This window comes from Rhinoraja longicauda, chromosome 17, assembly GCF_053455715.1.
Source record: "Rhinoraja longicauda isolate Sanriku21f chromosome 17, sRhiLon1.1, whole genome shotgun sequence".
In the NCBI taxonomy this organism is placed as follows: domain Eukaryota; kingdom Metazoa; phylum Chordata; class Chondrichthyes; order Rajiformes; family Arhynchobatidae; genus Rhinoraja; species Rhinoraja longicauda.
The window spans coordinates 15,462,454-15,476,112 of record NC_135969.1 but is presented as its reverse complement, the minus strand read 5'-3'; the positions used below and the strand labels follow the sequence as shown (position 1 = coordinate 15,476,112).

The 13,659-nt window shown below is 43.0% G+C and overlaps 1 protein-coding gene across 1 annotated transcript in view; it reads right to left on the bottom strand.

The window, feature by feature from the left end:
- Positions 1–13,659, bottom strand: part of LOC144601781 (protein phosphatase 1M-like) — a 33,616-nt gene that overhangs the window by 2,146 nt on the left and 17,811 nt on the right. The window contains exons 4-9 of the mRNA XM_078414196.1: positions 13,046–13,158; positions 11,623–11,707; positions 10,594–10,712; positions 8,524–8,587; positions 6,739–6,846; positions 600–748 (exon numbers count right to left, since the gene is read on the bottom strand). Coding sequence (XP_078270322.1) covers positions 600–748; positions 6,739–6,846; positions 8,524–8,587; positions 10,594–10,712; positions 11,623–11,707; positions 13,046–13,158 — 638 coding nt within the window. The remainder of the gene's footprint in view (positions 1–599; positions 749–6,738; positions 6,847–8,523; positions 8,588–10,593; positions 10,713–11,622; positions 11,708–13,045; positions 13,159–13,659) is intronic.

Sequence of the window (13,659 nt, the reverse complement as noted above, 5' to 3'; positions counted from 1 at the left end):
GTACTTTTTCTCTCACCAGCTTACTTTCCCTTGAAGATTTATTCTTTATTATTAGATCATGTCACGACTAGTTATTCCTCAACAGATTTCACCTGTGCTAAATAACAAATTCTTGGCTAATTTTCTACCTTCCTTTCCACCCCAGCTGTTATAGTATCTTGTACTACTACTTCAATATAGGCAGAATTGAATTAGTGGTTTAAGTCTTGATATCTTGCATACAACTTTAACAAACAGCAATTGGGGTAGTAATTAATCTATTTTGTGTTGCCCTCTGAAAATTTCATTAGAAGCAATCATAATACACATCCTTTTCACATAGTCTTTGCCACTTGCTCTCCCCATTTGCCAGTCGTCCCCTCCTTGCCTGCATCCACCTATCACTTACCAGGCTTTGTCCCATCCTCACCTCTCTTCCACCATTCTCCCTGCCTACTCCAGTTTGAAGGGTCCTGGCTCAAAATGTCATCTGTCCATTCCCTCTGCACACGCTGCCTGACCTGCTAAATTCCACCAGTACCTTGTATTTTGCTCAAAATTCCAGCATCTGCAGTTCCTACTCAAGTTAACTGACTACACAAGCACAATTGAGCATTTACCTGCGTGCCTCGTGTTTCTGATCTTCCAAAAAATTCTCTGCGGCGTCCGCTACATCCTTATTAGACATGACATCCCATAGTCCGTCAGTGGCCATTATGAGGACATCATTCAGTCCAAATTCATGTTGTTCTAGATCAAGGACTGTCACCTTTTTTAAAAAGTCAAAAGTCATGAGCCATGAATAGTTCTTGAATGAAGTGTTAAGCAGTAACAGATTTTGTAATATCAACCATACATACTGCTTTAAGATGGTTTTTCATGTTTGGATTATTATTTGTCAACATCAGCAAGCTGATGAAATGCCCCAAATAAGGAAAAAAAGACGAGATACTGCAGAAACAGGCACTTCAGCTCACCAAGTCCATGCCAACCAGCGATCACCCAGACACTAACACTAGGGACTATTTATTATGGAAGCCAATTAACCTATAAACCACGAGTGTGGGAGAAAACTGGAGCACATGGAGAAAACACATAAACTCTACAGACAGCACCCAAGTCAGAATTGAACCTGAGCCTCTGGCACTGTAAGGCAGCGACGCTACCATTGTGACCCCAAAAGGGGCAAGAGATGGTTGAACACATGACTAGCTTTTACTACGTTTGATGTAAATTAGAAAAACGGAAAGCTAATTAATTTGTTTTATGCAACAAAAAATCCAATCCCCAGAATTCAATAGCCATATGTTAATGTGGCCAAGAACATTTTGTTTACATATTGTAAATTCATCAGAAAATTGTTTTTCCTCAATCAGCTCCAATGTTACGTTTTCATATATTATGCAGTATTTGTTGCATGATAATTAAAAACCAAATAGTGGCAGCCATTGGTTGGTTTTGTAATCTGCTGCCTATCGCACAACGTGCCCAATACTGAGAATTACTCTGCTTTTGTCCAAGCTTGCTGCATTCAGTTCAATTATAGCCTTCTCTAGCTCATCAAGCTGGGATTTCTGAGGATCACAAGATTCATTTACTGACTAAAGCTCCAGATGTGGAGTAATGACATCAGGCTGTGCATACTGGAAATTAAATCCATTGCATATGCTTAAAATCACCTCTCCTGCAACTGCACTGCTAAGTTGTAACCTCACGATTCCATATGGTACATTGAATAGAAATGAAAAAGCCCATGGGTTGTGCATTGACAATTTGGGTACAAAACTGGCGGTCATCAGGGACAAATAATGAGGCATATAAAAGGCAGGAGAAACTACAGATGCTGAAACCTTGAGCAAAACACAAAGTACTCCAACACTTAGGTAATCATGTGGAGGGAATGGGTAGGCGATATTTCGTGTCAAGGCATTACTTCAGAAGAGCTGAAGTGTCCTGACCTGAAACGTCATCTGTCCATTCCCTCCACAGATGCTACCTGAGCCCCTGATCTTCGGTTTCCTCACACACTCAAGACGTACAGGTTTATATGTTAATTGGCTTGGTAAATGTTAAAATTGTCCCTAGTGGGTGTGGGATAGTGTTAATACGCAGGGATCGCTGGCCTGTAGCTCTAAAACTAAATTGCTTTCCCTCAACGAGAGGAGTTGAGTATAGGAGCAAAGAGGTCTTTTTGCAGTTTATCAGGGCCCTGGTGAGACCACACCTGGAGTATTGTGTTCAGTTTTGATCTCCTAATTTGAGGAAGGACATTCTTGCTCTTGAGGGAGTGTAGCGTAGGTTCACTAGGTTAATTCCCTGGATGGTGGGACTGTCATGATGAAAGAATGGAGCGACTGGGCTTGTTTAGCTTAGTTTAGAGATGCAGCACAGAAACAGACGCTATCGGCCCACCGGGTCCGCGCCAACCAGCGATCCCCGCACATTAACACTACCCTATACCCACTAGAGACAATTTTTACATTTGCCAAGCCAATTAACCGACATAACTATATGTCTTTGGAGTGTGGAAGGAAACCGAAGATTTCGGAGAAAACGCACGCAGGTCATGGGGAGAACGTACAGACTCCGTACAGGCAGCACCCGTAGTCTGGATCGGACCCAGGTCTCTGGCGCTGCATTCGCTGCAAGGCAGCCACTGTGCCACCCAAATTATTCACTGGAACTTAGAAGTTTGAGATGGGATCTTATAGAAATATAAAATTATTAAGGGATTGGACACGCTAGATGCAGGAAACATGTTCCCCGGTGTTGGGGAATCCAGAACCAGGAGCCACCGTTTAAGAATAAGGGGTAGGCCATTTAGAACTGAGATGAGGAAAAACATTTTCACAAAGAGAGTTGTGAATTTGTGGAATTCTCTGCCTCAGAAGGCAGTGGAGGCAGATTCACTGGATGCATTCAAAAGAGAGTAAGATAAAGCTCCGGGTTAGCGGAATCAAGGGGTATGGGGAAAAGGCAGGAACGGGGTACTGATTGTGGATGATCAGCCATGATCATATTGAATGACGGTGCTGGCTCGAAGGGCTGAATGGCCTACTCCTGCACCTATTTTCTATGCTTCTAAGCGGGAAGTGCAAAGGTCTAGATAGAGTGGATGTGTAAAGATATATCAAGTACTGGGAGAGTCTAGGGCCACAGGGCACAGCCTCAGAATAAAAGGAAGTACCTTTAGAATTTCTTTAACCAGTGGGAATCTGTTGAATTCATTGCAACAGACAGCCATGAAGGCCAAGACATTGGGTATTTTTAAAATGAAGACCAATATGTTCTTGATTAATATGGAGGCGTCAAAGGTATATGGGGAGAAGGCAGGAGAATGGGGTTGAGAGGGTGAAATAGATCAGCCATTGTCCTGCACCTATTGTCTATGTATCAACCTGATGATAATCAATGTTTCGTAAGAATTCACGCCATGGCTCATCCACTGTTTTTGCCTGTCAAAACATTGTACTGTTACTAATTCAGAAATACCTAATACATCTCATGATCTCTTGATAACCATTTTAAGTGTCGGTTTAGCTTGAGAATCCAGTCCATTGCCCTCCTAACTACAATATTATGGGTGATGCAAGTGTCAAATAAGGGAATTAAAAATTCAAAGTACTTTTGGTCAATTGCTTCAGCATTTTGTGTTTTGCAAATAAATTGGTAGAATTCCACAAGGGAGCAGTATAGTAAATACAAAGCTGCCCTGTGAAGCCAAGGGAACATTTGCCATGTCCTCATTACACAACGCTTTCTGGACTGTGGCAGACAGAATTGTTTGCTGTCCCGAGGGGGAGATAACCAACAGCAGCTCGAGAAAGTGAAAGAAACAGAACACAGATGTTTGAGGAACTGACTTTTGCATAAATTGAAATTATTCAGGTTATATTCATATTAGATGCATGTGTAATCCACTGTGTGGCATTGAAAGTGTACCAAAGTGTAGCAGATGACAATGCTGTTGCAGGTTAGAAGGCTACTGATGAACAAGATTTAACTTGTCAGTCTGAAGGAAGGTCTCGACCCGAAATGTCACCCATTCCTTCTCTCCAGAGATGCTGCCTGACCCGCTGAGATACTCCAGCATTTTGTGTCTACCTTCGATATAACTTGGCAGGGGGTTGGCATCTTTTTTACAAAAGCTGGGACTAAAATTAATGTGCTATTACAGCGATTTTACAGGAGGAACAGCATTTTGCATTTTCACAGGTTTCCTCTCCCCACCCCACCAGCTATTCGAGCTGATTACATTAGTTGGTAGAAATCTTAACTTTTCTTCAATTTGTTTAAAATCTGTTTTTTGTGGTGTTTAATCTTGAGCAGCAGGTAATGAAAAATAAATTAACATACGAGTCAAGAGTGTTTAATTATCATATGTACCAAAATGGAACAATTAAATTCTTACTTGGAGCAGCACAACAGGTTTGTAACACTTAATAGATAATGATGAACAGACAAAAAATTCAATAAATTAAAAACAATGCAAAAAACAAAAAATAAAGGCAAAACAAAGCACAAGTCCTCAGTGCAACCATGGCAGCCTGTAGGGACCTTGGGTTTTGCATTAGCTACTTAGAGGATAATTTCTCCATCTCAGCCAGGCCGACCTTGGAACGAGTAGTGGCAAGTCCTTTAGTCACTATTCCTGTCTATGCATCGACTGATTGGAGGAAGCATCCTAGCCCTTTCCAGTGCTCAGTCAATAGGCTTAGTAACTTCAGCATGTCCCCTACAATTCTCACCAACTTTTACAGATGCACCATAGAAAGTCTTTTATCAGGGTGTATCATAGCTTGGTTTGGGAACAGCTCCATCCAAGACTGCGAGAAATTGCAGAGAATTGTGGACGCAGCCCAGACCATCACACAAACAAACCTCCCTTCTATTGACACCATTTATACCTCACGCTGCCTCGGCAAGGCCACCAGCATAATCACGGATGAGTCATACCATGGCCATTCCCTCTCCCATCAGGCAATAGGTATAGAAGTGTGAAAATGCACACCTCCAGATTTAGGGACAGTTTCTTCCCAGTTGTTATCAGGCAACTGAATCATCCTACCACACCAGAGAGCAGTGCTGAACTACTATCTACCTCTTTGATGACCCTCGGACTATCCTTGATCGGACTTTGCTGGCTTTACCTTGCACTAAACGTTATTCCCTTATCATGTGTCTATACACTAAATGGATCGATTGGAATCATGTATTGTCTTTCTGCTGACCGGATAGCATGCAACAAAAGCTTTTCACTACCTCAGTACACGTGACAATAAACTAAACTGAAACATTACCATAGCCTTGAACGTATCTGATGAATAAAGAACCCAGTCAATCTTAGCATTAGAGTGTTGCCCTATAATGGCAACAACTGTCCTTAGGGCTTTGCCATCCTTCAATATGCATAGAACATGTTTCTTTACCAATACCCTGCATCAAAACAGAAGGTGACCTTCCTGGTCCATTCTCTTTCAACATGTCGAGACTTTCCCAGATATTGTAGTTACACGCTAGGTGCTCTTCCCACTATGTCTGAGGACAACTTGCTAGGATTAGAATGACAGGGGTGACTGTAGGTGGTGTGTGGAAGACCAACTGCAGAAAAGGGATTTACAGACAAGGTGTTGCAAAGACACTGTCCAAGCAGTTTGCCCACCATGGTAATAGTACTGTTCTGGCCTTAGTGAATGAGTCAAGAGTTATATCAGGGCAAATGTAGCAGGAAGTGCCAGTCCCGTTAGAAAAAACTAGTATATTGCAGAGAAAATAATATCATGGGGAAGAAAAAGTAATGTTCAGCAAGATTGAAAGTGAAAAATGTAGACGAGCAAGTTGGAAATAGAGGATCTGATGGGGTTTTTTAAAAAAGTACGACTGAGGCAAAGGTTAGTGCAGGATGAGGTTTTAGAAATGAAATGAAATTGAATAGAAGTTGATTAAAATGGGAAAATAAGGGAAACAGTAACATCAGGATCAAAATAAGAGATGAGATGAAATTAAAAAGTGAAAATGATTAGTCATATGATGAAAGAAGAAAAATTAGTGAGTTTAACAATTAAAGTTGCAACTAAGATAATACAGGAAAAGATTTGCAAAGACCAAGAAATGGCAAGAAATTTATTGTTAGGGAAATAAAATAATGGAAGATAAAGGGAAAATATAAATGAGGGAGTAAAATGCAGGTCAGATAAACATATTGGAACTCACTGCCAGGGGAAGTGGTGGAAATGGATAGGATAGAAACATTTGAGGCATTCACAAAGCAGCGAGCATGCTGGGAACTGAAGGGTATGGACCACGTACAGACAGATGTGCAGTTTAAATCGGCATAGTATGGACGAGGAGCTGTTCCTCTATTCTGATCCATAAATTCAAAAAACAATTGAAGTATTGGGCAGTGCAGCAGTAGAACTGCTGCCTTACAGCGCCAAAGACCCGCATTCAATCCGGACTAGGTGTGCTATCTGTGAGGAGTTTGTACGTTCTCCAGGGGTTTTCTCCGGGTGCTCTGGTTTCCTCCCACACTAAAGACGTACAGGTTTGTAGGTTAATTGGCTTCGGCAAAATTGTAAATTGTTCCTAGTGTGTAGGATAGCACTAGCGTACAAGGGATTGGCACGGACTCAGTGGGCCGAAGGGCCTGTTTCCGTGCTTTATCTCTTAATTCTACAGGTTCAACAAGTGAAGAAGCTTCCAAACTCAATGTCACAAACTATGCACAGATTGAAAGATATAGCAAAACACTTTGCCTACCTCAGGAATACAAGATAAAAATGGTTTTATGGAGAGATCAGTGTCATAAACCATCAATTTATGGTCTCCAAGTCCACGTGTGACGGCGATAGTCCCCATCACTCGAGTCTGAAATAGAAACAAAAGGCTTTGAAACAAAACCTGCAGAATAACTAGGTGGATAACCACTGCTGGTGAATATCAAGTCTGCTTGCTGACTGTTTGGGACTGGCTCCTGCTTGACGCCAGCTCATTGTCCATCTGAGACTTGTTACTTGCAGACATTTGAAGCAGATGGAAACCATTTTAATGTCACGACTTTCAATGCTATTGGCTGTGTAAACTGTTGCTAGATGATAGTGTGAAGCACATTCGGACCACAGACTGTGACAAGTGTTGGGCAAACGTTACCAAAAGATGTGATGGTTAGGAGAAGATCGATCATGATTTACTGAGCAATGTCACAGAACTTAAAGTTCCCATCCATTCCTATGTACCTGAACAGCAGCTTGGATGCAGGGAAGGGAATACATTTATGTATCCAGCTGCACAGGCTCTACGTTTCTGATCACAAGAGGAAAGCCACAAGCAACTACTCAGGTAACAATATAATGAAGAATACAAAACTACTGATGTCGGAAACTGAATATAAAGGAAATGTTAAAAATACTCAGTATTCAGGCAGCATCTGAACTGAAACCATTAGTGTTTTAAATGTGTGCAGGAAGGACCTGCAGATGCTGGTTTATAACGAAGATAGACACAAAGTCTGCAGAAGGGTCTCGATCCGAAAAAGTCACCTATTCCTTCTCTCCAGAGAAGAAACGTTCACCTATCCATGTTCTTCAGAGACGCTGCCTGTCCCACTGAGTTACTCCAGCATTTTGTGTCTGTCTTACCTGAAACATTAACTTTCTTTCCCTCTCCATCGATACTGCCTGACCCGCTGAGTTTTGCCAACACTGGAGTTTTATATAATGAGGGTGATGGACTTCTTTTGCTGGAAGTAATCATTGCATGCGAGCCATTATCATGCTGCTTATAATGTTGTGCCGTCTCTCAGTGCCAGTGATCCAGGCTCGATCCTGACAAGAGCAGTCTCTCTACCTGTAACAGTGTTGTTTGCTCTGGATAATCTGGTTTCACCTTAAACATTGCTGGTTTGTAGAATATTTGGCTACTGAAACCCATGTCCTGCTCTGGCCCACATGCCTCTAAACTTTTCCTATCCATGTACCTGTCCAAATGTCTATTAAATGTTGTTATAGTATTTGCCTCAACTACCTCTTTTGGCAACTCGTTCCATATCCACCACCCTCTGAGTGAAAACGTTGCCCCTCAGGTTCCTATTAAATCTTTCCCCTCTCACCTTAAAGATATGTCCTTTGGTTTATAATTTCCCTACTCAGGATATGCATTCACCCTATCTATTCCCCTCAGGATTTTATACACCTCCATAAGATCACCCCTCAGCCTCCTGCGCTCCTAGCCTGTCCAACCTCTCCCTTCGGCTCAGGCCTTTGCGTCCCGGGAACGTTCTCGTTTTGGGTCGGGACCCAAAATGTTACCTTTCCATGTTCTCCTGAGATGTTGCCTGTCCCGCTGAGTTATTCCAGCACTTTGTGTCCTCTAGGGGGAGATAAGATTCGATGGGAATGTGCTGAGAAGCAGCATGCAGTAAATGTGACATACAGCAGGCCCCACTACACTGTACAAGAGAATTTGAGAAATCGAGATACCGAAACCAGCCCCCGGCAACATTACACTCTCAATAACGATCAGTACAATGACTTGTCAGAGTCATACCTGTCTACCATCTCCATGCACAACAGGGTATTTGAGATCATCTTCCTCTGCAGTTTTATACCCCCTGTAAAAGATGGAACAAAGTCTGAGTATTATAATCTCAAGACAAGGGGGTTCACATGGAGGGGTTGTTTGCACTGAAATTTCAAACACTGCAAAATTATTTAATATTAATAATATTTATTATCAAATAGTAGCTCCACAAAATCTGCATCAGCTTGGTTGGGTTGAAAATGTTGTTGCTTCAGTGTCGAGTAGGCTGTAGATTCAAAAGAGTAACACTTGCATTTACAGGAGGGGTCACATTAAATAACACACATTTCACCAACTTCAGTATTACATGTCCTCACTAAATTACCTATTATTAATGTGGACCATAAACCAGAACTTTCTCATAGTCATACATTTTGGAAACAAACCCTTTGGCCCAACTTGTCCACAGCAACCAACATGTCCCATCTACACTAGTCTTACCTGCCTGCTTTTGGTCCATATCCCTCTAAACCTATCCTATCCACGTGCTTGTCTAAATGTTTCTTAAACATTGCAACCATACCTGGCTCTTGCCGTAGTACCTGGTTCCTATTTGATCTGTTTTTATGGTGAAGTAAATAATGGGTGCCTCACACAGATGCTGTTAGAACGTGAAGACAAAAATTCAGTGGCGTTGGTGAAGACAAAATTGCAATACTAAATGCCTGGTGTAATGTTTCGATTGGTGAGACTTCATCAGCAGACCTGAGCTAACACTTCATAACAAGCCTTTGTACGAGTAGTGCCAATGGATTTTGTTTCATCCAATTTCTGAGCTTTTACCCATGCTTTAACCATCCTCTGGCAACTTCCTGCAGATGCACCATAGAAAGCATCCCATCCAAATACGTCACAACTTGGTATGGCAACTGCTCTGCCCAATGCTACGAGTAATTGCAGAGTTGTACACACGTCCCAGTCCATCACACAGGTGCTTGTGTGTGGAGTTTGCACATTCTTCCCGTGACCCCGTGGGTTTCTCCCCACTTTACTTTAGAACCACAGCGCGGGAACAGGCCCTTCTGCCCACCGAGTCTGCGCTGACCAGTGAACGTGCCTGTACACGAGCACTATCCTACACACTAGGGACAATTTACAATTAACAGAAGCTAATGAAACCTGTACGTCTGGACCGTGGGAAGAAACCCATGCAGTTACAGGCAGAACGTATAAACTCAGTACAGACAGCACCCATAGTCACGATTAAACCGGGGTCTCTGGCGCTGCAAGGCAGCAACTTTACTGCTGCGCCACTGTAAGGTCGTGTGGGTTGGTCGGTTAACTGGCTTCTGTAAATTGCCCCTAGTGTGGTTGAATCTGGGGCACGGGGGAATTGATAACAATATGAAGAGAATAAACTTGGATTAGATTAGTGTAAATGGCCGATTGATGGTCGGGATGGACAGTGGGCTAAAGAGCCTGTTACCATGCCATGTCTCAACCTATCTAGCTAACAACAATCAAGCAGGTTAAACTGAAGGAAAGCTATTGATACCAAAAAATGTCACCATCAAGCAGAAGATTGGCACTGGCTCAAAAGGTGGCACAGCATAGTTGCTGCCTTATAGCTTTGTCTGGACAGAGTTTGTATGTTCTCCCTGGGAGCTTGTGGGTTCTCTGGTTTTCTCCCACATTCAAAAGATGTGCAGGTTTGTAGGTTAATTGGCTTTGGTAAATTGTCAATGGTGTGTAGGATAAACCTAGTGTACGGGTGATTGCTGGTCGGCACAGGCTCGTTGGACACAAAAGTCTGTTTCTGCGCTGTATCTCTAAACTAAATAAGGTGGGAATAATCAACCTAGTTTGTGTAGATTAAGAGTCAGAAAGGATACAGGATAGTGTAAATATTTGTGTGAGATTTTTTTGCAATGAATAATTGGTCTGAAGAAGGGTCCCAACCTGAAACGTCACCTATCCATGTTCGCAAGAGATACTGCCTAACCCTTTGAGTTACTCCAGCACTTTGTGTCTTTAAAAAAAACAAAAACAGCATCTGCAGCCCCTTCTTTCGAGATAATTGGTGCGTTGTGCACTCACCAGCCAGACATGAAGTAATCCCTGTACAGGATCTTCTTTCCAATGTCATTTCTTTTCACTCTGCGAGGAAACTCGTATCTTGAAAACTCTTCACCAAGTAACTCAGGCTTCAGGAACGCCTATAAAGCAAGTTAACTTATTAATGAAATGCTTATGACTTGACTTTCCGTAACATCTGGAACCACAGCAGGATTGCTCTAATTTCCAAAGACTCTCCTGATCCCTCACCAACCATCAAATCCAACCACCCCCCTACCTACGACACTCCTTAAAACCTAACCCTTTGACTTGACGAGTCATCCTGCTAGTTCCACTGTTCACATCCGTATATCCCTTCATTATCACCTCGTCCACAGCCAACAATGGACCGTCGTGGGCTCCATCTTTCCTTGGTCATCAGTGCCGGCTCTAGATTGTTCTGAGCCTGGTTATACCTCTAGTTTCCCTCTCAGTCTGAAGAAAGGTCCCTATCCAAAACCGCACCTATCCTTTCTCTCCAGAGATGCTGCCTGACATGCTGAATTATGAGAGGAATAGATCAGGTAGATGCACAGATTCTCTTGCCCAGAGTGGGGAATTGAGAACCAGAGGACATAGGTTTAGGGTGAAGGGGGAAAGATTTAACAGGAATCAGTGGGGAAACTTTTTCACACAATGGGTGTATGGAATAAGCTGCCAGAATGGGTAGTTGCGGCAGGAACCATCACAACGTTTAAGAAACAATTAGACAGGTACATGGATAAGACAGGTTTGGAGGGACATGGGCCAAACACAGGCTGGGGAACTCGTGTAGAAGGGACATGTTGGGCGGTGCGGGCAAGTTAGGCTAAAGGGCCTGTTTTAACGCTATATGACTATGACTTTGTGTCAATCTGGTATAAACCAGCATCTCCAGTTCCTCCCTATCATATGTTTTTAATCTCTTTGCTTTGAAAATGTACAGCTACACTATTCATTGATTTAAAAATGTACAGATTTTAATCTGATCTTTAAAGGATCAGCAGGATGTAAATGTAAATGTTGATTTACCAGATGTTGAATCCTTTGTCTCTCGGTGATAGCTGTGAACTCGTTGGAAAGAGAGAGAACACCATTCTTCTGCACCACAATTGCTCTTAAAAAAAGAACAAAAAAGTCATTTAGTAGACAATGTCCTATATCAGGGGCGTCACAGTGACGCAGCGGTAGAGTTGCAGCCTGACTGCGCCAGAAACCCGGGCTCGATCCTGACTGCGGGTGCTGTCTGTACGGAGTTTGCATGTTCTCCCTGGGTGCTCCGGTTTTCTCCCACATCCCCAAGACATGAATTAGCCCCGGTATAAATCATAAATTGTCCCTAGTGTGTCAGCTAGTGCACAAGGTGATCGCTGGTCGGCACAGACTTAGTGGGCCGACGTGCCTGTTTCCACACAGTATCTCTAATGTCAATATATGTTCTTCCTTCTCTCCAGAAATGCTGCCTGTCCCGCTGTTACTCCAGCATTTTGTGTCTATCTTCGATTTAAACCAGCATCTGCAGTTCTTTCCTACTCAATATATGGTCTCCTGGTTATGCAGGAAAGAAACAGGATTCTTGCCCCCGTTGAATCCCAGTGTTGGCTGCTGGGAAGAGGGGGAAACTGGCCAAAAATACACCACACATTTTTGAACCAAACCTATCCTGGACGGTGTTGTCTGAGACTGCTCGCGCGGTACATCTGTACGCCAGAGGGCAACTGGAAGCTAACTTGGGTAAAAGGACACCTGGGTTGTTTTTTTTGACTGCGGAAGGGTGTACAAAACATTGTAATGAAACACTTTACTTTAGAGATTCCGCGTGGAAACAAGCCCTGCAGCCCACCAAGCATGCATCCACCTCTGATCACCCGTACACTAGCTCTATCGTACACTCTAGGGACAATTTACCTACAAACATGTACGTCTTTGGAGTGTGGGAGGACACCAGAGCACCTGGATAAAACCCACGCAGTCACGGGGAGAATGTACAAACTCCGTACAGACAGCACCCAAGGACAGGATTGCACCCGGGTCTCTGGCGTTGCAAGGCAGCAACACTACCAGTTTCTATGCACTAATTTGCTGACTGGCAGCTATATGGTTTCATGGACTCTGAGGGTAGCTTTGTGAATAAACGTGTTAACTTGAGAAAATAATTTTGATTTGCTGTAGCCAAAACAAAGTCAATAACAAAGGTTTACCTTAGCTGACTTCCTGGCTGAAATTGATGCCAATGTGGAGGACTTTTGGTGCATTTGTTATGGTATAGGTATGGGAGTTTTAGAAATAAAAATAACTTGCATTTTAATGAGATCCATCAGTTAGGATCGAGCCTGGGTCTTTGGCACTGTGAGGCAGCAGCTCTACTGTTACACTACTTGCCTCTAGCTCCAAGTGGAATATACTTGGTAATGGAGGTTAACATGGTGAGGATGTGTCCATTTCACACACTCACCTACTATCTCCAGCACTGGCCACAAAGAACTTTCCCTGAAAGTGAAGAACAATGAGGGCCGTGCACCCTCCAGTTTGGTTGCATGATGCCACTTGGACTCCAATCAGCTCGTCCTGTGGAAGAAACGGACACAAAGATTAAATACCTAGTCTCTCTCTGAACTACAAATTTCCCCAAGAGATTTTATGCTGTCGATCCTGACTACGGGTGCTGTCTGTTTTTTAGTTTGTACGTTCTCCCCGTGACCATGTGGGTTTTCTCCGGCTGCTCCGGTTTCCTCCCACACTCCAAAGACGTACAGGTTTGTAGGTTAATTGGCTTCAGTAAAGATTGCAGATTGCCCCTAGTGTGTACGATTGCGTTAGTGCATGGGATGATTGCTGGTTGGCGCAGACTTGGTGGGCTGAAGGGCATGTTTTCGCACTTGTATCTCTAAACTAAACTAAACTGAAGATTGCATCAGATTCTGTGGCATTATTCAAACTATTTGTCCACTTTACTGGTTGACGACTCAATCAACAGGCCATGTTGCTGTCTGAGAGACTATGACCTACATTTTTGGATAGGCATCTTGTTGTGGTGGAGTAGTTTGCATGTGCCTAAGATCCCGAGAT